A 22,935-nucleotide genomic window follows, 5' to 3' on the forward strand; every position below is an offset into this window, starting at 1 on the left:
GTAGATGTCACTGACAGTAGTCAGCAACATAGAGCAAAGATGAGTTTTATTGGTCGATGTCGGAGATTGCCACAATTAATGAAAACTTCTTACGTGTTAGTACCATGTGCTGCTGTCTACAAACATTCACAACAGACTCAGAGAGTGATTAATGATCACTACAGACAAAACTTCAAAATGGAATTTGCACCACTCTGTTGTGCAGGTGTGATCTGAAGCATATAAGGGGTGTCGGACGCTTCGCCCCATTTCCACGTCGCCCCATGTCACTTCGCCCCTAACCACTTCGCCCAATCCCCACTTCGCCCCATCCCCACATCGCCCCATCTCCGCTTCGCCCCATCCCCACTTCGCCCCATCCCCGCTTCGCCCCATCCCCACTTCGCCCCATCCCCACTTCGCCCCATGTAGTATGAAAAAGGTGAAGGCTAGGGGTGCAGACCAAATAAACTGCCAAAGACCCCAGATAATAAATGCTCCCAATTCTAGAAACTTAAGGAAAAATACAAACTCTCTGATGAGGTGCTCGAGACACAGATGAGAGAAATGATGGCTCTATCCCATTCAGAGACGCCTCTCCTATTGGCTTGTGAATCATCAGCCGCTGGAAGCGGCTGGATTCAAAAGAATCCGTAGGTATGGGTCAGTGAGTTAAAAGGAACTCACTGCCTTGAGGAAAATGTTCCGTCAAAATTTGTCTGATATGTGACACTTACAACTTCATTTAGATGAGATTGGTTCCTCCAAGAGTGAAATTAGGATGTCAAAGGTATTGTCGTTCTCAGATAAGTGGGAGACGGGTTGGTATAGCCGGGTTGGGAACAAAGTTGGATCTTTTACTTCAAGCTTTTTTCTTGGTAGGGGAGAGCCTGAAAGGTTGGTTATGAATTGTTCATTTGGTGATGGGCTAATTCTTTCCGTTGGTTAGCAATTAGTGAATCTGTTGAAATTGTTTTTTAAGCCAAAAAAATAGATGAGATTTTTTTTTACGTGTAACGGCTGGGGCGAAGTGGGGATGGGGCGAAGTGGGGATGGGGCGAAGTGGGAATGGGGCGAAGTGGAAATGGGGCGAAGTGGGGATGGGGCGATGTGGGAATGGGGCGAAGTGGGGATGGGGCGAAGTGGTTAGGGGCGAAGTGACATGGGGCGACGTGGAAATGGGGCGAAGTGTCCGACATTCCATATAAGGACACAACTAGAAAGAATGAACAAAGTAAAAAAATATGGATGTGACGTTTGTCGAGCAAATGAGCGAGCGAGATTTGGTTCAGTGGAGTGTTCTATCAAAATTTCACTTTTTATTAAAAAATCTTATGATTATCGAAATTGTAAACATTGTTGGTGCTGGTTTTAAAAGTCTAGCCTTTCAATGAAAATGTAAAAGATAATTATTGATCAATGTTATTTAAGTTAAAGTTTTATATATATATATAATCACCTTACTTTTAAAGGTTTACATATTTTAGTCGTATATTTCTAACAGTCACATTGTCAAACATGGATCGACAAATAATAATTTTGACCGTTTTGGAAATTCCCTACTTCCAATTCAGATAAGCATCAAAACGTATTGAAAAAGTACTGCAAAGTAAAAATTACCATGTAAAACTATCCAAGATGTACTGCCGTAAAAAAAGAGACATTTTTGTGTCTTGAAAGGATTAAATTAACATCTGTTAATACTAATTTCACAAACAAAATGTTACAAATCTTACAGTATATATCCTTTGGCCACTTTTATCAACTAAATTCAGAACAAAATTATCAATCTATTAGGAAACGACCAACATGGCTCCATAAGTCACTTAAATAATGTTGCGTTTGTGATGCTAAATTCTATTTACTCGAATTGTATATTTTTGTGCTCCACTTGTAATGAATATATATCAGTACATTTTAAACAGATGTCAAAGACTTTATCGCTTGAACTTTTGCCTTGGACTTTTGCCTTGGATTATTCGTGGCTTTAGTTGTATAAAAAATGAAAATAAGTTTAATGTATTATTTATTACTTGATGTGCATGGGTGTGTGGAAACAGCCTTATCCTTTAAAAGTAAGAGCCAGTACAGGCAAGGATTAGTCGACTAGTGGTTGATTTGTGGCGTAACTTACACCTGTCCAAAACAGCAAACTGCGACCACCGCTAGGCAAATGATGTTCAAAATGTCACAACAAAACAACTTGGTCCTAGCCCCTTGGTCCCCGTTGTGCTTTATGATGCACACGGCTATTGGTAACCAGTGACGGAACTGTGTGCCCCGTGACTCCTAATACATGTAGACGACTGAAGTACCATAGTCCAACCTCTCATCCATTAACCCTCCTACTGTCTGAACAGTCACAGACAGTCAAAAATCAATCCTCTTCCTCTGCCATGCCTTTTGCAAAGGCTAGTCACAAACAGTCAGATCATGTTTAACGCAAGCACTTTGACTAGTCAAATTCAGCCACCAGACAAAAGCAGGCAACTGGTGGACACAGCTGTCTTATCAATCATCTACAGTCAAAGCATAGTGGTATCAAGTTACATAAGCAGTCACAGCCAGTCAATCCTGCTTTACGTAGGCTGGGAGCTCTTAACTGTTAAAAACAGTCACTTGACTGATTTTGACTGAAAATACAACTTTGCACAGAATGTATGTTTGCATAGGAGGGTTAAAGCGAAGTTGGTTGAACTATGGGTAACTATAGTTCGCGCCGGAACTTGCTCATAATATATTATTGGTTTCATAAGTGATGCCTACAAAATTATAACATAATGTACAAGCATATTTATATCTGACCTATTTACTATAAATCAGGGGTGTGAGTGACCACTGATAAAAACAGCTGAAAAAAAGGTGTAAAAAAGCTGAATTTGGAAAACTCCTATACTTTTGTACACAGCAAGTGAGAGGAAAAGCTGAAATCCAAAACAAAAAAAGCTGAAATCAGCTGTAAAGCTGAGATTTCACACCCCTGATAAATGGATATCAATGAAATATGAAACCATGGCTAGACTGACCACTTTATTTCTATTAGTTACTTTTAAACAAAGGTACTGATTTGATTTAAGTTACTTGTCAGTTATACATAGTGAAATAAACCACAAGAGGAAACTGACCGAGTCCAATATGAATTATCTTTTCAGTTGAACAAGAAAACTGTACTGCAGCGTAAAAGATATTGTTACATGTATATCGTGAGTTTGGATACTGCAATTTCATTGGTCTAGAATGGTCACATGCTAAAACAAGTGTTGACTGCTGTGATGTGGGATATACCGCTTTTAACCCCTCGCAGCTTAGAGTGCCCCTTGGGTGTTAAAAACGTCATATCCCACATCACAGCAGTCGACAATTGTTAAATGTAACAGTACAGGGCTGGCACTCCAGAGGTTGCATGTTCGAATCCCACTTTAAGTCATGTCTGTCACGAGCCAATATGGCCCATCAGACAAGCATTTATCTGCAGTTTCGATGCCATGAAACGACGGAGAATACTATTCCCCCAGATGGGATGCCAGTCCAGCGCAGGTTACTCCCCAGCCAATGCTGGTACCCATTTATACTCCCGAGTGGGGAGAGGCAAGTGGGGGTGAAGTGGCTTGCCCAAGGACACAACATACGGCCAGCTGCTGGATTAGAACCCCTGACCCTCTGATTTTTTTTGAATTAAATCTGTTCTAATCTTGCAGAAACATATATTTCAACCAATTACTCTACGAGTGCACTCCAAATACTCTTTCATATGGGGAGAAATTTTCAATCTTCAGAGCACTTGAAAGTTCTTTGGTTTAATCGTAAAACACCTGACCCACAGACTCTGTCTCTTGATTGGTCGTTGCAGGTTTGTGCTTGTTTGTCATGCACTCCCAGAAAGACTATGCCTTACAAGCCATGTTCCTGAAAAGGACTACGTATGCCACGTGGAAAAAAAGTAATGGCACTTTTTTGTACACTGGGGGACGCCTGAAACCTTGAGTGCAGAAAAATGTGATGCAAAACAAAATCAGGCAACATTAGTCACTCTTCAGCTGACAACAGTTTTTCGTGAGGCAAAGGCAAGATCCTCAGTATTTCACCAGCCAAGTTTGAGGTCTCAATTTGATTTTTAAAGGAGACTTTTCTTTAACATTTTGCACCTGAGAGTGAAGCCAAGAAATTTCAATTTGAAGCCCAAGACTAGACTGGTACATGTCCAACTTTATGAGAAGATTGACCCATCAATAGGATCGGGACTGGCTGTATTATGGGAAACAAAAATAACATCCTGTCGATCTTAGGCCAAGACTTAACTAGGGGCTCCACAGGGCACAGAGTTTGAAAAAAATGACCCCTTTGATCTAAGATTTACATTTTTATTGAAAGACACATCCAAGAGTTTTTATGAGTTAAAAGTATTCAAACTCAAACAGTAGGTCACTATTTGTGACCATTTTATTTTTTTACTGGATAAAGGAGTTTATATTTACTTGTTAGAAAGTATACTCACATAAAAATTATTTGAAAGGAAATGCCTATTATTTCTGAGCGACAGAGCTCAACTGGTCACGTATTTTGCCCAGTCCGTCCAGCATGGTGTCTAACGTCTCTTTGCTGAGCTCCACGTTCATGGTCGACGTTTCGGGCGCGTCGTCGACCCTTGTCGCGTTCTCCTGAACCTGTCCACGGAATGGAAGGAGTCAAAACAACATCATCAGCAAATGGACATATGTCTGACTGAGCGAGGGCGCTATTGAATGAGGCCTTTGTTCTGAGTACAGAGTAGCCATATAGCGTTTGTTGAAGCAATTTAACAGCTAGGCTCATTCCATGGCAAAGTGGACGCGACCTCAAAATTTCAACTTTGATTCAATAATAATAATAATAATAATAACAGGCTTTTATATAGCGCTTTTACGCCGCAACGGGGTATCAAAGCGCTTTACAATTATTATTATCCCTGTTTCAACGGGCAAACACTCCTGAAACCTTCTCAGCTCCCTGGGTAGTATACAGCTTGATGCAGCCTGTTAGGCGCAAGGAAGCTAATTCAATCACAATAACCATCACTGCCCTCACAGGTACCCATTTACTCCTGGGTGGACAGAAGCAACCAGTAACAAAGCACCTTGCCCAAGGGCACACACACCATGACCCAACCAGGACTCGAACCCACAACATGCAGCTTTACCCGCAGACAACGAATCAGTGCCCTTGACCACGAGACCACAGCACTCCATTCAAGAAAAAAAGGACTCTTGTCCAATTTTGTCTACAGTCATACAGGTCTACGTCCGTTCCAGCGGATGGACAGTTCTGGGGTAGGTGCATTGTTGTCCCTTTGTCCCTATTTTCTAAAGATTTCACTTGCAGGGTACCTCCAACAATGGACAGGTATGGTCAGCACGGTCATACAGAATTTAGTGTCTGGTTAGTGTCTCCCAAAACTTTGTTAAGGTAACACAAAAACGACCCAAATCCACATACCTTGAGTTGAAGCACACATGTGGGCACTGACATCCTGGCCAGAGTGTCTGAGGAGGTCTTGATGTCAACCCGCCAGTCAAAGTCCACCAGACGCGGCAAGGAAACTACATGTAAGTAGACGGATAAAATTGTCAGGTAGCAATTAGTCAATCTGCCACGATTACATTCAAGTTCACCACAAGCCGATCACAAGTCAAATGGTAAACTAGGGCCTAGACGTTGTTATGGGGTGATATGCGAACCCCCCCCCCCCCCCCCCCACCGCGATAACCTGCCGCCGCGAGAGGGCGCTATTATGACTTGTCAGGAACAACGTCTAGGGAATCTCGTATTGGTTGTGCATCGAGCGCGCACCTGTTTGGCCTAATATAAGCAGCGCGCAATTCAAAAAAATGATAGGATTTCCGAAGCAAACTCTCAAATTTCTTCCAGTGCAATAAAAGAAGCAGCAAGACCTTTGTGCAACTTCACTGGTCAGCTCTTTTGTTATGTGTAGTATGTGTAGGACTGAAAATGGACCGTAATTGCCGCTGCAGAAGTCGCGCATGCGCACTAGTTTCCCCCATTTTTCGGGGGAAATTTCATTCTTAGTCATCAGGTAGTAGTTAATGAAATTTCCCAAAAATCTAATTCTTGAACTAACTACACTCAACCAAAAAAGAAAGTCCCCCCTTAATACTTGTTTGTCTAACTCAAAAAATACTGGGCACATCTTGCTCAAATAACGACTAATCAGTACAGAAATTCCTTAGCAATCCAGCCATACTTTTTATTTGGCCCAAAACAGTGATAACGAGTATGAATTTATGCAATTTATGACAAATGATACCGAAAACAGTTGCACGTTTGTATACGTGCACTCACCTTGCACATATACATGTACAGACGTACAACTTTTTTTCGGTACCATTTGTCATAAATTGCATAATTTTGTACACATTATCACTGTTTTGGGCCAAACAAAGAGTATGGCTGGATTGCTAAGGAATTTCTGTACTGATTAGTCGTAATTTGAGCAAGATGTGCCCAGTAGTTTTTGAGTTAGACAGACAAGTATTAAGGGGGACTTTCTTTTTTGGTTGAGTGAAGTTAGTTCAAGAATTAGATTTTTGGGAATTTCATTAACTACTGCCTGATGACTGAGAATGAATATGATCAATTTAATGTTTGATGTAAGACTCACTTTGGCTGTTGACGGATCGGTTCCTCCACGTTGTTCTGTTGACAAAAGAAATAAATAAGACTACATCACAGTCCAGAAGGTACATGTAATTAAGTATGGTGGTTTTACTTTCCTGAGCATGTGGGACCAAGCAAATACTCAACAAGGGGAGAGGGCATTTAGTCTTCTGAATCAGGGTTATGATCAAGTCATCACAATTCAATCACAAGACATCACAAGTAAATCACAAGACATCACAATTAATTGTAAGACATCACAAGTTAATAATAAGACATCACAAGTTAATCGAAAGACATCACAAGTAAATTATAAGACATCACAATTAATTGCAAGACATCACAAGTTAATAATAAGATATCACAAGTTAATCGAAAGACATCACAAGTTAATTATAAGACATAACAAGTTAATCACAAGACATCACAAGTAAATCACAAGACATCACAAGCAAATCACAAGACATCACAAGTTAATCACAAGACATTACAAGTTAATCACAAGTCAAAACCAGTGTATGAAAAGATATTACACATTAACCACAATTCACCACAAGACATCATATAGTGTAAGACATCACAAGTTAATCACAAGACATCGCAACTTAATCACAAGACTTCAGAAGTTAATCACAAGACATCGCAAGTTAATCACAAGCCGTCACGAGTGAATCGCAAGACATCACAGATTCATCACAAGTCATGTCACAAGTCATCGGGTTGTAAGTCACGTTACAAACCATTAAAACATATCGAGACACAGGGTCCCTACAAAGTATATCATTCTTTAAGATTCCTTGTGACTTGCAACCTGACTGGTGTCTGGACTTGTGACGTACTTGGTTACACCTCTGCACTGCACAATGTATCATTTTGGTCAGAAGTGCATTTATTTCTGTCAATTCAGAACCCTTATCGTGAACATACTTACAATTTTTTTGTGAAGATACTTGTGAGAAGGTCTTTGAGATTTTTGTGGAAGTCACCTGACACAGATACAGAGAGAAATAAAATTACACATTAAAGGGAAAATACAACATTTGCAAACATCAAAAAATAAAACTACCAAATCATTTTGAAATACCTTGCTGGACTGTTAGTGAATGACAGTGTAAAGCATCCTGTAAAATCATGGCACCTGGTATACTGTCATTTTCAAGAAAAGTGGTATTTTTGTATCAATTTCCAACGCTGATCGGCCGATCAGCGTTGGAAACAACTGGCTTTTTTTCAAATACTGGCCCCAATTGACCATCGCACTTGTTTGCAATCGATTACAAACCTATGAACGGGTACGAGCCAGCTAGACTGGTTTCCTGAACTTACAATTCCCCAATGTATGTAAACTGCTCTGTTTCTTCTTATATGGAGTCAGGGAACCAGACTACAGGAAAATGATCGTTTTTCTTGGTTTTTATAGCATTTTCGAACCCAAAACCTCAAAAAAGTCAGTGTAACTATATTTGCTATATATTGCCAACCCCCCAATTCCATCCATTTCTGAAAATTACAGCAAAAGCAAATGATGTATATTCCCTTTAACTACTTCGGGACGGGATTGTTTTTTGCCGACAAATTTCTATTTTCGAAAAATGCAAAATATAGCAGCCAACTTCTGATATGCATCCAAAGGTCACAAATACTGATTCGCAAGAGTCATTTTCAAGCTTATTTATGATATGTAGCAAACGTGCGACCAAGAAATGGACTGTAATTGCCTGCAGAAGTAGCGCATGCGCACTAGTTTCTCCCATTTTTTCAGGGGAGATTTTGCAAGTTACCCAAAACATTCTTGGGATATCAGTTAGTGGGTGATAGGCTAATGATTCATTGTGATAACGCTCCGGCAAGTGACTGCATATCCAATATAAAACTACAACGTTTTGACCCAGTACTAATGACAACCCTTGCACTGCAATGATCATTCAGGCCTGCTCTGATATCATATGGTAAAGCAGCTGTAAATTGTTTACTGGAGATACAAGTCACAAAAACAAGGTCTCCAGAAGGGAGAAGAATATATCCTGTTAACGAAAGGGTAAACACTTAATGCTTCAACTTGATCAAGAGTCAAGACATGTTTTTAAAAACGAAAGAAAAAATTACCCACCTGGGAAGACAGCTTGGACAGAGGTGGCGTCTGTGCACCCAATGTACAGCACATTCCTGATGAGGTTACCAAGGGAACGTAGCAACTATTTTAACCAAAATCAAAAGTCAAAACTACAGGTTTAACCTTCTTAGTCGAAAGTCACTCTAAAATTCCAGGTCAATATGTAAAACCCTTTAAAACCCTGCAGGTCAGTTTCAGGTGAAGGGATATGAAGTGTTAAAGTAACTGTAAAACAGCAGTGATGCGACTTAATCTGCCTACTACTTGCCCTGAGCTTAACCACACAAGAGACTTGTGCATGGATTTGAAGTACAGGGTGAGTCCAAAAAAGCGGAACCCAAACCCCAACAAATATATTTCATATTTAAAAAAATATGTAGCACCAAATATAATAATGAGTGGAAAGCCAATTTCATAAGCTACTTTTTGATGAAAAAAATACTGAAATTGCTCAATCCGTTCAAACAATATCACCATTTTAACAGAATTACCCTAAAACCTGTCTCGTCAAAAAAATACAATGTATTGTGTGTTTTGACTGTGTGGAACAACAAAGAAAATGACACAGAAGATTTGTTTCAACAACTGTCAACAACTGTAGTACACAATATCTTTAAAAAACAACCCTGATTAGGCAAACAATATGATTTATAAAATCCACTTTTTTTAAAGACAGGCCTTCAAAAGGACTTCGTTGAATATTTTTAACTTTTAAACTGAGGTTTTATCGCTGGTGATGTTTGAAGACAATTGTGACGGCGATTCTTGAAATCGCATTTTCGGACGAGACAGGTTTTAGGGTCATTGTGTTTAAATGGTGATATTCTTTGAACGGATTGAGCAATTTCAGTAATTACTTACATCTAAAAGTAGCTTATGAAATTGGCTTGCCAGTCATTATTATTTTTTGGTACTACATATTTTTTTAAATATGAAATATAATTTTGGGGGTTTGGGTTCCGCTTTTTTTGACTCGCCCTGTATTACCCATACTCCACAGAAGATTACCTCAAAGAAATCTGAGGTGTGGGTGCTAACTCTATGGGCAGAAGTGGTTTTGCAAAACTTGAAGGGTTGTGACTTGCAGAAGACTAGGACAGTTGATGAAATTGAGCGCATCTGTGCCCCAATTTTAGACCGTGGCTAGCCAAAAAAGTGTTCAGTTCGGAAACTTGTATTAATAATAATAATAGCAATGAGTGACAAAGTGCCTTGCCCAAGGGCACACGCAGCATAACCCCAGGCTGGACTCGAACCCACAACCTGCAAAATTACCTGCAGACCAGAAATTCAGTGCTCCAGACCACGAGGCAACGGCACTCCACACAAGAAATGAACCTAAAATCATGAGACCTCCTGTCTACATTTTGTACCTCCAAGACTGTTTCACGGATACCACTAGTCCGAAGATTTGGGACTCTCAATACTGTGTATGAGAGTCCCAAAACTTTAGGTATTGAAAACATGCAAAACAAGAAAATAGACTGGCACCTAAAACAACCAGTCCAACACAGCTTCAGTACTGCATCAATCAACCATGCCAAAAGAATTTAAGAAACATGTGGCATGAAGCGGGAACTAGTCTCAATTTACTACACATTTCTCCATAGTCAAGCCACCAGACTATTGACAATGAATGAAGAGGTCAGTCTTTTCAAATACTGTAGATGGACCATGGCAGGACATGTACCAGTCTAGTATTTAGCCCCATTTTGAAATCACTTGACTTCCCTCTCATGTGCAAAATATTGAAGAAAAGTCTCCTTTAAAAATTGAATTGAGTCTGCAAACTTGGCTGGTGAAATACTGAGGACATTTTCTTTGCCCCAGTGGAATTTTTGGAGAAATTTGCTGGCTAAACTGTGACAAAAGTGATTTAGTTTTGCATGTTTCAGATCACTCCAGAGCCCTGTCTGGGATACCGCCATCTTCGTGATCTCGTGGCAATCTTTGGGGGCATTTCATAGAAAATGTCTCATTGTGCTCAGGATTCAATGGCATGATGGGACATATTTTCAATGAATGCCCCCAAAGATCACAAAGGCGGCGGCATCCATGAAACAGTCTGTTATGCACCTTGCTCGCTTCGCCGTCATTGGCCGTCAACCCCTCGGCAATCTTGTGCACAACCTCGGCCGGCGGATGGATCAGGTCTCGGTACAGGAACGCCTGATCGCACAAACGCACTACCAAGTCCTTGGAGCTAGCCTGAAGGTAAAGGACCAAACTTTTCAAGATAAATTTTAAAAGCAGCACAATTGGGAAAAAATAGCTGGCATCCTCTGACCTACACTCACCCTCAACCTTTGTTTTCATGTTGCAGTTAGCATCCTGGCAACATTTTCACTTGGTATTCAACATGGTATTCGCCAACTTTTTAGATTTGTTATACCTCGGTCTTGAAAACTGTATTTTCAATAATTGGCCTAGAATGATAGCAAATGTCGTGTCTAGGTTTTATTATATGTCTATGATACATAGTATATATGCCAAGTGAGACAGCTTGGGATGTCTTGGATGCGTGGATGCGCGGATGCGGGGTGGATGAGCATGAAGTCATCAATAGAGGGCGCTTTATTTAACCCAGGACCCTCTACTGTATTTACCCTAGGACCCACTGCTTCATTTCCCTATCTAAAACCAACCCTAACCTACCCACTCATTCCGTCTTGGATGCGTGGATGCGTGGATGCAGGGTGGGCATGAAGTAAATTTCAATCAATAGAGGGCGCTTTATTGGATGCCTAGGTGCGCGGATGCGTGGAAGCGGGTTGGGCATGAAGTTAATTTTAATCATAGAGGGCACTTTATTGGATGCGTGGATGCGCAGACGCAGAGTGGGCATGAAGCAAATTTAATCAATAGAGGGCGCTATAGAAAACCGACGCGCATCCACGCAGCCATGGATGCGCTGATATAGAATGGAGTGGCCCTGTATTCTATAGCCTAGTTGTACCCGGTGCGATAGTGAGAAACTGGCATAGTTTAGCCCGACTGCGTCTGGCCGTACAGTACTATCGCAAGCTCTGTAGTACGGCCAGACGCCCGATGCTTCCACAGAGACTGAATTTTGTTGGCCGCCGATGTAGCGATTTTGCTACATCTTTCGATCGCGATTATCTTTTCATCCAGGACACAAATTTCCAAAGTTAAGGTTCGTAGTCGTAGAGCAACTCATACCTTTTCGAAAAAACGTTCTTTGGTCTCAATATTTTCATCCATCTGGCCACAAGACGAATTTCAGTCATCAGATTCCACAAATATCGTCCCCCATGCGATCCCCCATGCGATTTCAAAATGGCGGCCGCGCTGTAATGTATGCAATATGCAGGCGCGCCCGCGCAAACTCATGAATATGCATAACAATCTGTGACGTACGACCTCGTGTTTTTGGACGTGCGTGCGGCGGGGCCGTACATCCAAAAACACGAGGTCGTACGTCACAGACTGTTTATGCATATTCATGAGTTTGCGCGGGCGCGCCTGCATATTGCATACATTACAGCGCGGCCGCCATTTTGAAATCGCATGGGGGATCGCATGGGGGACGATATTTGTGGAATCTGATGACTGAAATTCGTCTTGTGGCCAGATAGATGAAAATATTGAGACCAAACAACGTTTTTTCGAAAAGGTATGAGTTGCTCTACGACTACAAACCTTAACTTTGGAAATGTGTGTCCTGGATGAAAAGATAATCGCGATCGAAAGATGTAGCAAAATCGCTACATCGGCGGCCAACAAAATTCAGTCTCTGTGGAAGCATCGGGCGTCTGGCCGTACTACAGAGCTTGCGATAGTTCTGTACGGCCAGACGCAGTCGGGCTAGGCATAGTTATCCTCGAGTCACCATAATCAGCGCAGGTAACGCTTGCAACGCGCGCGCGTTGTCCAACGCAAATCATGCAAATTGAATGAGACTCTTTGAGAGTGCCATGAGTGCGTCAAAAATAGATCCTCATAAGTTAATAACCGCTCCTAGTCCTGAGCTGATAAAATAATGCAAAAACATAATGCTGATGGGTTTCTCCAAGCTCACCTTCAAAAGTAAATTTAAGCTGTCGTAATCTACTACTTCGGTCATTTTTACAAGTTTTGGTGCACAACTACAAATTCTCATTCACACTGTGTGACAACCACACACCTACCTGGAGCATGTTACCCAGACGTACATTCGTTTATTAGTGCACATTTAGAGGGGGAAAAAGTCAACCAAAATAATGATGTGGGTATCTGACTAATAATTGTGTCAATAGAGGGCGCTATACTACAACATCCATCCAGGAACCGGGTATTGAACAAGTACGGCGTTATCACCGGGGGCCGGGGGGGGGGGGGGGGGGGGGACTAGCTAGCTGCAACAGTGGGGGCGCCCAATTTCTGTTAAACCGTTAACCATTGTCACATTTTATAGGACTAACAAATTTCTAACAAATTTCCAGTGAGTAGGGGGGGGGGGGGGGGTGAGGGCGACTGGGGTGGGGGGGGGGGGGGGACAGACGAATTTTGAGGGTGGTGTGTACCCCGGCCACACCCCCTCCCCCATTGACAACGCTGATGTGTGAAACAATGCATTTTGGGGAGGGGGAGGGCGACTGTGTTTGGGATGGGGGTGGGACGATTTTTTTTATTGGGCACAGTACCACAGAGCATCTATCGCACCGTACCACAGAGCATCTATCGCACCGTACCACAGAGCATCTATCTAGAATCCAAAAAAATCGGGGCCCTTAAGCAGGCCCCGAACCTCACGCCGTAATTTTTTGGACCCAGTTTTTGAGGAACTTACATTTTTTTTTGCCCCCCCCAAAATTGTATTTTGGATCCGCCCTGGAACCCTGCCCCCAAATATTATAAATACATTGCGATGCTATTAAAAACTTAGAGAAGTTTAATACTCAAACTCCCCGCCTCGAAATAAAACACGGGGCGCCAATGCACTAACAAAACCTCCGGGAAAGTGGCGTAACGGAGGGGGAACCGGGAACACTGCCCCCCATGCCTATTATGCCTTCTCGTGCGCCCCCCCCCCCCCCGACTAAAAAAACCTATATCGTGGTTTATGTTAGACAATAACTACCGCTATAGCCAAGTTCCATCCACGGACGTTAAAATATACAGCCACTTGCGAAAAGAAAGGGTTTCATACGCACAAAATCGCGGGAAAGGGACTTTATTCTCTTCCAGCTAATCATCATGTTAACTCATAATACGGCTGTGCTTTTTTCCGGATGCCAAATTTCCAGGGGGGGGGGGGACGTTTTTATGGGGGCGTGCCCACGCCCCTGGCCCCCGCAGCTACGCCACTGCACCCCCCCCCAACTTTCCCAACTCCTGGCAGAATTCGAGGAAAGTAAACATTTTTTTTAATTGGTAACATCAGCCCCCTCTGCTCCAGAGAATGAGGCCCTTAACAGCAAGTAACCACACTGATACTATTATCTGAAGTTCACCGGCTAATGAAATAATAACAGCAGTCCATTTGCATACACGATCACACGTGAACCATTTTCATGGGGGATCAAGTCCACGCACTCTGCACTTGACCAATTTTTTTACCCCGTGTAAAAAGGAATCCCACGCTCCATCACATAACGAAACCACTGAACGTGTAGAAATTCTGTCAACCGCAAACTCAATGTACTTGTGACACTTTTCCGAGAAATAAATAGCAGAGGCTGAAAGCGGGGGCGGGGCATTGCATTGTTAGAAATTAAACTTTGTAAAGACCTTGATTTTTTTTCTAACGCAAGAGTGGCTGGTATGGCAAGTCTAATACAGTGCAAGTAGCGCTGGTTCCCGACCCACACGGCATGCTATTGTAACGTAATTGGACGCGGGGACCAGTCGCGGCACCATGATGGCTGGCCAAGTCTGAAATTTGTGTGTGTCGCGGGACTGAAAGGATACGGGGAGGAATATTTTGAGGAAGAATTTTGACGTTTTTTTCGCACCAACATGGAGTCCAGGTGACGGGATCAGGTAAATAAGATTTCAGGGGATCCCGTAGAGTGTATTTTTGTGTTGGAAAGCAAAGAGAAGGAAATAATTTCGGGTATAATTTTGACAGTAGGCTTAATCTTTTGCGTGGACTGGCATGACTGGTAATTAACTTGCCTGTATACCAAGGTACTTGTGTGTACAAATTACAATGATTCAGTATCATGTGAATTGGTTTGTACTTGTTTGCAAACTGTATGATTCAATTGGAAAGAATGTTGCAACCTGACGCTGCTTTTTCTTCATATTCATATATCATCTCAATGAAGGTCAGTAATTGTAAAAAATGATGATAAGACATAAATCTGGGACTGAGAAACATTTCCAATTTTGTTAGGATTACGATTAGAACATTTTCATGACTCTCCATAGACTTTGTACACAACCACTGAAGTAGTGTCAGGTTGCAACATTTTTGCGGTATGATTTTATGTGTTTGACATCAGTGACTGTGGCGGACTTGTGGGTTCAACTTGAACATGATGAAAGAAATAAAAGTAAAACCAATCGATTTAAAACCAGGAAATTTGGAGTATTGCAGAATACCCTGCCACTCGAAGATCACCCGCTAAAAAGCAGGTGACAGATAGATACATGTAGGAGAAAGCAAAGTAAATCCCCTAAAGTGGCTATGCAGGTACGGGGAAGTGGAGTGTGAATGAATCGGGAATCAGAGCAAGAGGGCGCTGTTTTCCTTTCGAAAAAAATCATACAAAGGGATGAATCAGTGCTTAAAGGGAATGTACAATGTTTGCTTTTTCTGCAATTTTCAGAGATAAATGGATTTGGAGGATTAGTATGTTATAGCAAATATTGTTATACTGACTTGTTTCACGTTTTTGGTTCGTAGATGCTGGAAAAACCAAGAAAACCAATCACGTTCTTGTAGTCTGGTTCCCTGACCCCACTTAAGATGAAACAGCAATTTATAGACTTGGGGGAATTGTAAGGTCAAAGCAGGCTTGTATTCCTCAAATGTGCGTAATCAATTGCAAACAAAATGCAAAATAACTAAATTTGAAAAATTATTTGCAGTTTTTGAAAAAAAGCCAGTTTCCTCCAACACTGGTTGGCTGACCAGCGTTGGAATAATACAATTTTTCTTGAAAATGTCAGCACACAGCAGCTACGCTTTTACAGTATGCTTCAGACTGTCATTCCCTTACAATCCAGTAAGATATTGTGATAATGTGATCATTTCGGTTTTTGTTGTGTGCAAATGTTGTATCTTCCCTTTAAGTAAACTGAATAGGGAGGCTGAAAAAAGTCTAAGTCCAAATTAGCTCCTTGGAGTGGCTATGCGGAGAGTGGGAAGTGCACATGTATTTTGGGTGAGCAGTCAAGCGTGACTCCGTATCACAATAATCCCTCAACAATAATGCACAATTCTTACTAACCTGTCGTAGAAATATGCACTCGCTGGATTTTGCTGCCATACCTGGATTTCATACTGAGTCGCCCCTTTGGAATTAATACAAAACCCAGGCCCAGCCGAGACGACGCCCCCCCCCCCACGCCCTTGGATTCTAAGACATGATGTGCGACGTAATGCCAACAATCTCCGAGGACGGGAGCCAGCGGGGCTCCAGCTACGGAGATGACTCCAACTTTGAGCAGCTGATGGTCAACATGCTGGACGAGCGTGACCGGCTGATGGAGTCGCTGCGGGAGACGCAGGACGCCCTCAGCGGGGCCGACATGCGCATCGGGGAGCTGGAGCGAGAGCGGGAGATGCTGCACAAGCAACTGTCCACGGGTCTGCCAAGGGTGAGTCTCAAAAGTTTCTGTCTCAAGCCATCTTGCCGTCAGCATTTGTTTTGGTTCCTCTGGGCCAGTTTTACAGTATGAGCCTGAACTTGTCTGCGGCATAACTATGAAACAGACTGAGAATATGTGTATGGAAAAACGGCTGGACTTGAGAAAATTTGTGATAAATTGTAAAGCTTGCAGGGCCCAATTTCATGGGGGCACTACATGTACCGGTAATTGTAAGTCAGCTCAGTGTCTCCATGAAATTGGGCCATGCAAGAGTTACAAGACAGCAGGTTCTGTTGTGGTTGGTTCCTGTGGCATAGAAAGGAATTTGTTTCAGTTTTTTTTTTTTGGGGGGGGGGATGGGACAGGGGTACCAGCTTTTTTTGGAGGGGGGGGGGGAGGCAACTAAGGGCAGATCCAGAACCAAATGTCAGGAGGCAGACTGCATAGCCGGCTGCTGCAGTTTGAAAAGTTGGGGGGGGGGGGGATAGTGTTTGATAAGCCCTAGTGTTTAAGGATGGAGGGCTGGACATCATTTCGTGGTATCTCCTAAAATGGGGCGTATGTGAAACACGAGTTTCAGTATGTCAAAAGGTCGTATCTCACTTAAAATAACCCGGATGTACACACAGAGTCAATGGACTCAATGGTGGAGATACGACCCTGTTGTACGGAGCGTATTCACGCGAGATACGACTTTGTTGCAGAATGGAGAACTCGTTGCACTGACGCGACGATTTTGTCACCGTTTTCACGAATTGACACTAGCGTGCTGTGTGGAGTCAGTTCGTGAAAACTGCGTAACCAATTACTCCGGTTTCATGAACTGGTACTTGGGTGTGCGCACGCACTTTGTACACTGACACGTAATAGAACAATTTTCGTTTTCACGAACTGAAACGCAAACGTGTGGCGGAAATACAGTACGGAGGAAAATGCTTTGGAAGGTTTGACATATATTTAAGCCATCCATATACTTGTGGGCTTACACAACAATTTAATTAAAAACCTTTTTACTGGTGAAATAAAGACCTGGTGTCAATTCGTGAAATCGGAAATGTACGTAGTGCCGGTGTAGCGTGAATTTAGGTTTCTATGAAATACGGACTCATTGGTAGTATTGCGCATGCCTAAGCAACGATAATCAGGAGGTGACCGGTCACATGAGAGGGTTTAACCAATAAATGGGTAAAGGAGTCCGATTTTCATAAGAGCCTGATTTTCACATGACACTGGGTGTCAGTTCGTGAAAACCAAAATTACTCAATTCTGTAAAGTACGCGCGCGTGGCCGGCTCTCACGTGCAACTGAGTGTCACTGTGTCAGTTTTGATTTGACATCGGGAGCTAACGGTTTCCTTATCTCTGTTATATATTCACCACATCCTTGGGGGGGGGGGGGATATAGTAGCATCGATTTGAAACAAGTTGTCTACATTCCTCCTCTGGTTTCAATAAAAAAAATGTATGGGGGGGGGGGGACAGAAACAGGATTTTTTTTAAGGCGGGGGGGGGGGGGGGGGGGCACACTTGCAATTTATGTGGGACAAGTTCCCCCAGGTCCCCCCTTAATGTTTCACCACTGGTTGGTTGACAGTTGATTTCTTGTTTAGAATAATTTGCTGAGCAGAGCTCTGTGAAATGTGGGTACAAGTATCGGATTTGGTTTCAAGGTTACAAAACCAGAGGAATATTCAATGTGATGGCTTAAATTACTCTTATGGACAATCTGACTCGGGGTAGCCCCTTCACCCTACACATTCCCTACCCCCACCCCACCCAGCCCCACCAAACTCCAACCCCAACCCACCCACTCCCACCAAACCCCACCCCATCCCACCCCTACCTCACCCAACCCCATCCCCACCCCACCCAACCTACCCCCAACAATCCCCACCCCCAACCCACCCACTCCCACCCCACCTCACCCAACCCCATCCCACCCCCACCTCACCCCCACCTCACCCCAACCTCACCCCCACCCACCCCTTTGAAGAACCCAGGATCAAGGTTGGTTTTTGTCAAGGATCACAATGAAGCAGGTGTTTGCCCAAAGCAACTTTGACTGAATGTATTATTTCATCAGAGTGAACTCCATTTCTGGGTGAATCACATTTGACCTGTGTTGATCATGCCAATTCTGGATGGAAACCTTGCATACATGTGTGAACTGAGTTAGCCAAATATGGGTCAAATCCCTCTATTTTGTGGGAGAAACCTCAAAGTTGTTATAAATGTACCTTATGAATACATAAAGCCAAATAAATAATAGTTCTGCTTCCGGTTTCCATACCTACCCTACATGTGTATTCTGACAGCCCTACCCTAATTTTTTTTATGGGAAATATGAGGAAAAAACCCAAAACCATCAGTTTCTACCTTTTACCCTTGACAACAGGCAGACGCCTTCATATGATCGTACACAAAAACAATTGGCAAAACAAAATTATTTCACTACCTACCTACCCTATTTTCAAATGCCATGTAATCGGAAGCAGAAGTATATATTTTTTTTGGCCTAATGTGCAAATATTACAGAATTACATGTAATCACATTGGAATTACGTTATAAAACCTTTCAACCGATTTAAGCTGTTTGACATGAAACCTTCAAATTACAAAGTTGTAAACTTGACGGTGTGAAAACAAATTTACCCTCAATATTTACAATTTACGGATGTATACATGTACTTCCTAAGAAGTGTACAGTACATGTACCGATGTACGCATACATATATGCAGGATAGGGCTACGTGTACATGTACTGCACAAGTATTCATTGCTGTGTTAGGGTTGAATTTGAGTTGCCTGAACAAAATATACAACCTTGGCAGTAAACCTACTTAACTGTCCCCTGTGTGTGCAGTTACAGAGTTCTGTATCATCTTGGGAATTGCTTCTAGACATAAAAAAAATCTTGGATGTCTCCGTGTGTGCTGAGAACTGCACAATGTACCCGTACTAGTACTACATGTATGTGACTGACCAGGGAGCACTAGAATTTTGGATTTATACATTGTATATGAAGTAGGAAGTGAACTTGATACAGTGTAGCACATTGTATCACATTGTGTCAGTATGTGGTACATTGTATTAAATCTGGAATTGAGGTATTACATTTAATAGCAGTACAGTCATAAAGGTGGGGTATGTAGTTGGAGACATTCCTTGTAGAAAAAAAACCATATCCTGTAAGCTTAAAAATATAATGAATTCATGTTCTTTTATGTAGACCTTGTACATGTACATACAAGCATAAAAGTAGCCACATAACATGTACATGGGCTTGTAGGTTGTATTTATAAGAGGGAAAATACCTCTGCAGGCATTGCTAGTACTGGGTACACATATTCACTATCAAATAATGAACTTCAGGATTGTGTCTACAGTGTCTTTATAATGTATCCACATCTGTCAAACATTCAAGGGGTTACATACTCAGACCCAGACAGGATTTTGATTATCTGTGACCCATGACGCAAGGATTGAAGTGGGGGGGAGGGGGGGGGCACAGGCCTGCCTCGTTGCTTAATATTAACAAGTGCTGATGATTCAGTGTTGGAGAATCTCTTCCCAAGAATGCCAACAACTATACACTAATCCTGGGACCCAGAGGTTTTCTTATCTCAATATCCCTCCGGCGGTAGCCTGGGACTGCCTCTCATCTTGAGCACAGATGCTGTAACTCTGTGTTGTCTGTCTTGGCCAAGATAACACCAGGCTGTTGGATCATCCAAGTAGGGAAGAAAAAAGTGTGTGATATCCATTAGAGCCTGGTGCTTATTCCCCAAGTGCTTGGGGCTATTGTGGCCTATGGGTGTTTCTCACTGTCTGGTCTGGTTCCTTGACCGAGTCACTCGGTGTCTGGTTTTGGTGTTAACATTTAAGTTCACTCACACTCGCAGCTGAACTACAGACCTATATTTTAAGAAAATAACTTTAGAACGACACTACCTGCAGTCATCATTAGTAATGATTACTGTGAAAATATTGTTCTTTGATGGTGGTAGTGACTAGTGAGGGAGGGAGGGAGTTTCTTTTACAGAAATACGTGGTATTAATTTATGGTTCAAAATGTGAGGACTATCGCTGCATTTTTAGTTCTTAAAAGAACAGGGTATTGGAACTGTATGCAGCCCAGTCGCCCCAAAAAACCATTGGGTGTCTTTTAAGTTGGGGGGAGGGGGCTGGTGGGGCCAGGGCCCAATTTCACGGCGCTGGTAAGCACACGATTTTATGCTAACAGAGCCTCCTTCTATTTCATGGAGACCATAAGCACAGCAAAAGGCACGCTAACCTCGGGGGGAAAATTTGCTTTTAAAACGTAGTGACGTAACAATAGAAATCTCCATGCGCGCGCGACCGTTAGCACGTCCACGCCGTGAAATAGTGCTTAAGGTTAGCAAATTTTTCTGCTATGCTAAACACAACTTTTCTGCTAACTGTTAAGCAGCGCCGTGAAATTGGGCCCAGGCCCCTCTTGGCGGGCACTTTGCCCCCCATGGCAAAAGCCATGTATTTTTTTATGGTAGTGGGTCCCGTAGTTGGTACATGTACTATGCCCCCCCCCCTTGATGCTCAGGGCTGGCGACGTGCCTGACTGTATCGTGTATGGATCAATTTTAAATCTTGTTCAAATGCCATTGTATAGGCCTACTACAGTGCACTCGACCCAGAATTTTCTGCGCATGTACATTATATGTGCATGAGTATAAAGCACAAAAGATACCATGTGCTCAACATGAACGAATGTGTTGGCATTTGTAGCATTCAGTCCGAACTTTAATGAACCCCCCAAAATAGAAGTTTACCAGCGAGAGAGATTAGCAGCCCTCTGGCCCAGCTCTGGGTGACCTCAAACGACCTACCCAAAGGTCATGGCTTTCAGCAGTCTTTCCTGCTAGTGCCAACGTGCCAAGTATGCTGGGGCTGACAAGCTGATGGGTTTCCCAGGCCCAATTTCCAGTGCGAGAGCTTGTTTCAGTTAAACCTGGCGTATGCGTGTACGTACATACTGTACATTGTAGTTGGCAGAACATTTGTTGCTTGATGCTTCACAAATCCGGTTTACGATGGGATCAGATCCGTTTACGATCATGACGATGAGTTAAGGGGTTATGGTTGGTTGGTGTTGAGCCAGGGGCGTGGAATAAAAGTGTGGGAAGTTGAGAAAGAACTTTTGACCTACAAGCCTTCATGTACACGTATACAAATTGGGAGGTTGCCAAAGCTAGATTAACTTGCATTTTATGTCATGTGTATTTACAGCACAAATCAGTATTGTACATTTGTAATTGTTCATGCACTCTAAGTTTTGTTCTACCGTAGATTGGATTGCCAAATTTCAAATTGCTGCTTAAACTGTAAACAGAAAATACTATTTGTCCAATTTCAGCCAAATTCAGCTGAGTACCAGTTGACAGCAGTGTGTACTGTAAAGCAAGACATTTTGGCTGGTAACCTGATTTCTTCTGTGCTTAAAAATATTTTGTGCTGATCAGCTCCATGACGAAATTGGCCTCAGGACACTCTGGGTGTTCGATTACGTAAAAATCAAGATAAAAAAATGTTATGAACAATATGTTACATGTACATCAGGATCACAGTTTTTGGATGACATGTCTGAGTACTTGCAAAGTCCCCTAACTTGGCATTCCTTGACCTTTGTTTTCTTCTTCAATAATTCAAGCGCAGGATGTGTGAATTATGTCCAAAAAACACTTATGAATAATTTGTTGAGAATTATAGACAGGGTTCATTGGTCATTGGTTGTGAAGTAAGAACAGAGACCCCCACCAATGAATAATGCATGCGATACTTAAAATGCAAGATTCAAATTATTTATGAATAATTCATTGAGAATTATGGACAGGGGTCACTGGTCATGGGTTGTGAATAATACAAACAGCTCCCCTCACCAATGAATAATGCATGAATACGTATTTTATGGACGATTCAAAATATGTATGAATAATTCATTGAGAATTATGGACAGGGGTCACTGGTCATGGGTAGTGAATAATACAGCTCCCCTCGCAATGAATAATGCATGAGATAATTATGCATGATTCATGTTTGCTTTATGAATGATTCATGGGGCATGAGTGGTCCAAGAGTGATAAATGATTAATCAGATGGAGGGAATTTATGATTCATGATAGTACTCTGCTTTGTTCATGTGTATTACAGTTAAGTAAAATTCATGAATTATTTCATTAGGACTCACTGCTCTTGATCTGTATCACATAGGCTACAGTGTTCTAGTGGTTAGGCTAAAAAAAAAAATGGTTCTGCTTCTGGTTTCCTACCTACCCTATTCTAACAGCCCCTACCCTAATTTTTTTTATTGGAAAAATGAGAAAAAACACACAAACCATCAATTTCTACCGGTACCTTTAAGTTTTACCCTTGACTACACGCAGATGCCTCTATATTATC

General features: G+C 42.2%; 2 protein-coding genes across 3 annotated transcripts in view; one reads left to right on the top strand and one right to left on the bottom strand.

The window, feature by feature from the left end:
- Window positions 1-3,583: 3,583 nt before the first annotated feature.
- Window positions 3,584-12,984, bottom strand: LOC119725556 (COMM domain-containing protein 9-like). Of its 2 annotated transcripts, none has more exons than XM_038197010.1 (7): window positions 12,892-12,984; window positions 10,820-10,951; window positions 8,741-8,825; window positions 7,562-7,616; window positions 6,635-6,669; window positions 5,452-5,555; window positions 3,584-4,643 (listed from the first exon to the last, which is right to left on the bottom strand). In XM_038197010.1, exons 1-7 carry the CDS (start codon window positions 12,898-12,900, stop codon window positions 4,503-4,505), a joined length of 561 nt encoding a protein of 186 aa, XP_038052938.1. In that variant the 5' UTR covers window positions 12,901-12,984; the 3' UTR covers window positions 3,584-4,502. The 2 variants fall into 2 exon arrangements, with proteins under 2 accessions (XP_038052938.1, XP_038052929.1); XM_038197001.1 differs by having other exon boundaries at window positions 3,587-4,643; window positions 12,783-12,908.
- Window positions 12,985-14,575: 1,591 nt separating this feature from the next.
- LOC119731762 (liprin-alpha-2-like) overlaps window positions 14,576-22,935 on the top strand; it is a 101,257-nt gene continuing 92,897 nt past the window's right edge. Inside the window, exons 1-3 of the mRNA XM_038205019.1 lie at window positions 14,576-14,725; window positions 16,229-16,547; window positions 18,281-18,507. Of these exons, the coding sequence (XP_038060947.1) occupies window positions 16,277-16,547; window positions 18,281-18,507 (498 nt within the window). The 5' untranslated portion in view covers window positions 14,576-14,725; window positions 16,229-16,276. The remainder of the gene's footprint in view (window positions 14,726-16,228; window positions 16,548-18,280; window positions 18,508-22,935) is intronic.

This window comes from Patiria miniata, unplaced genomic scaffold, assembly GCF_015706575.1.
Source record: "Patiria miniata isolate m_02_andy unplaced genomic scaffold, ASM1570657v1 HiC_scaffold_1, whole genome shotgun sequence".
NCBI lineage: Eukaryota > Metazoa > Echinodermata > Asteroidea > Valvatida > Asterinidae > Patiria > Patiria miniata.

Excerpts from the sequence above, each read along its gene's own strand:
- LOC119725556 (XM_038197001.1), bottom strand. The coding sequence starts at position 12,863 with ATGAGAATTTGTAGTTGTGCACCAAAACTTGTAAAAATGACCGAAGTA. Across the intron at positions 7,617-8,740 it reads TGTCCAAGCTGTCTTCCCAG|GTGACTTCCACAAAAATCTC; the intron begins GTGGGTAATTTT and ends TATCTGTGTCAG. Across the intron at positions 6,670-7,561 it reads AGTATCTTCACAAAAAAATT|AACAACGTGGAGGAACCGAT; the intron begins GTAAGTATGTTC and ends TTTTGTCAACAG.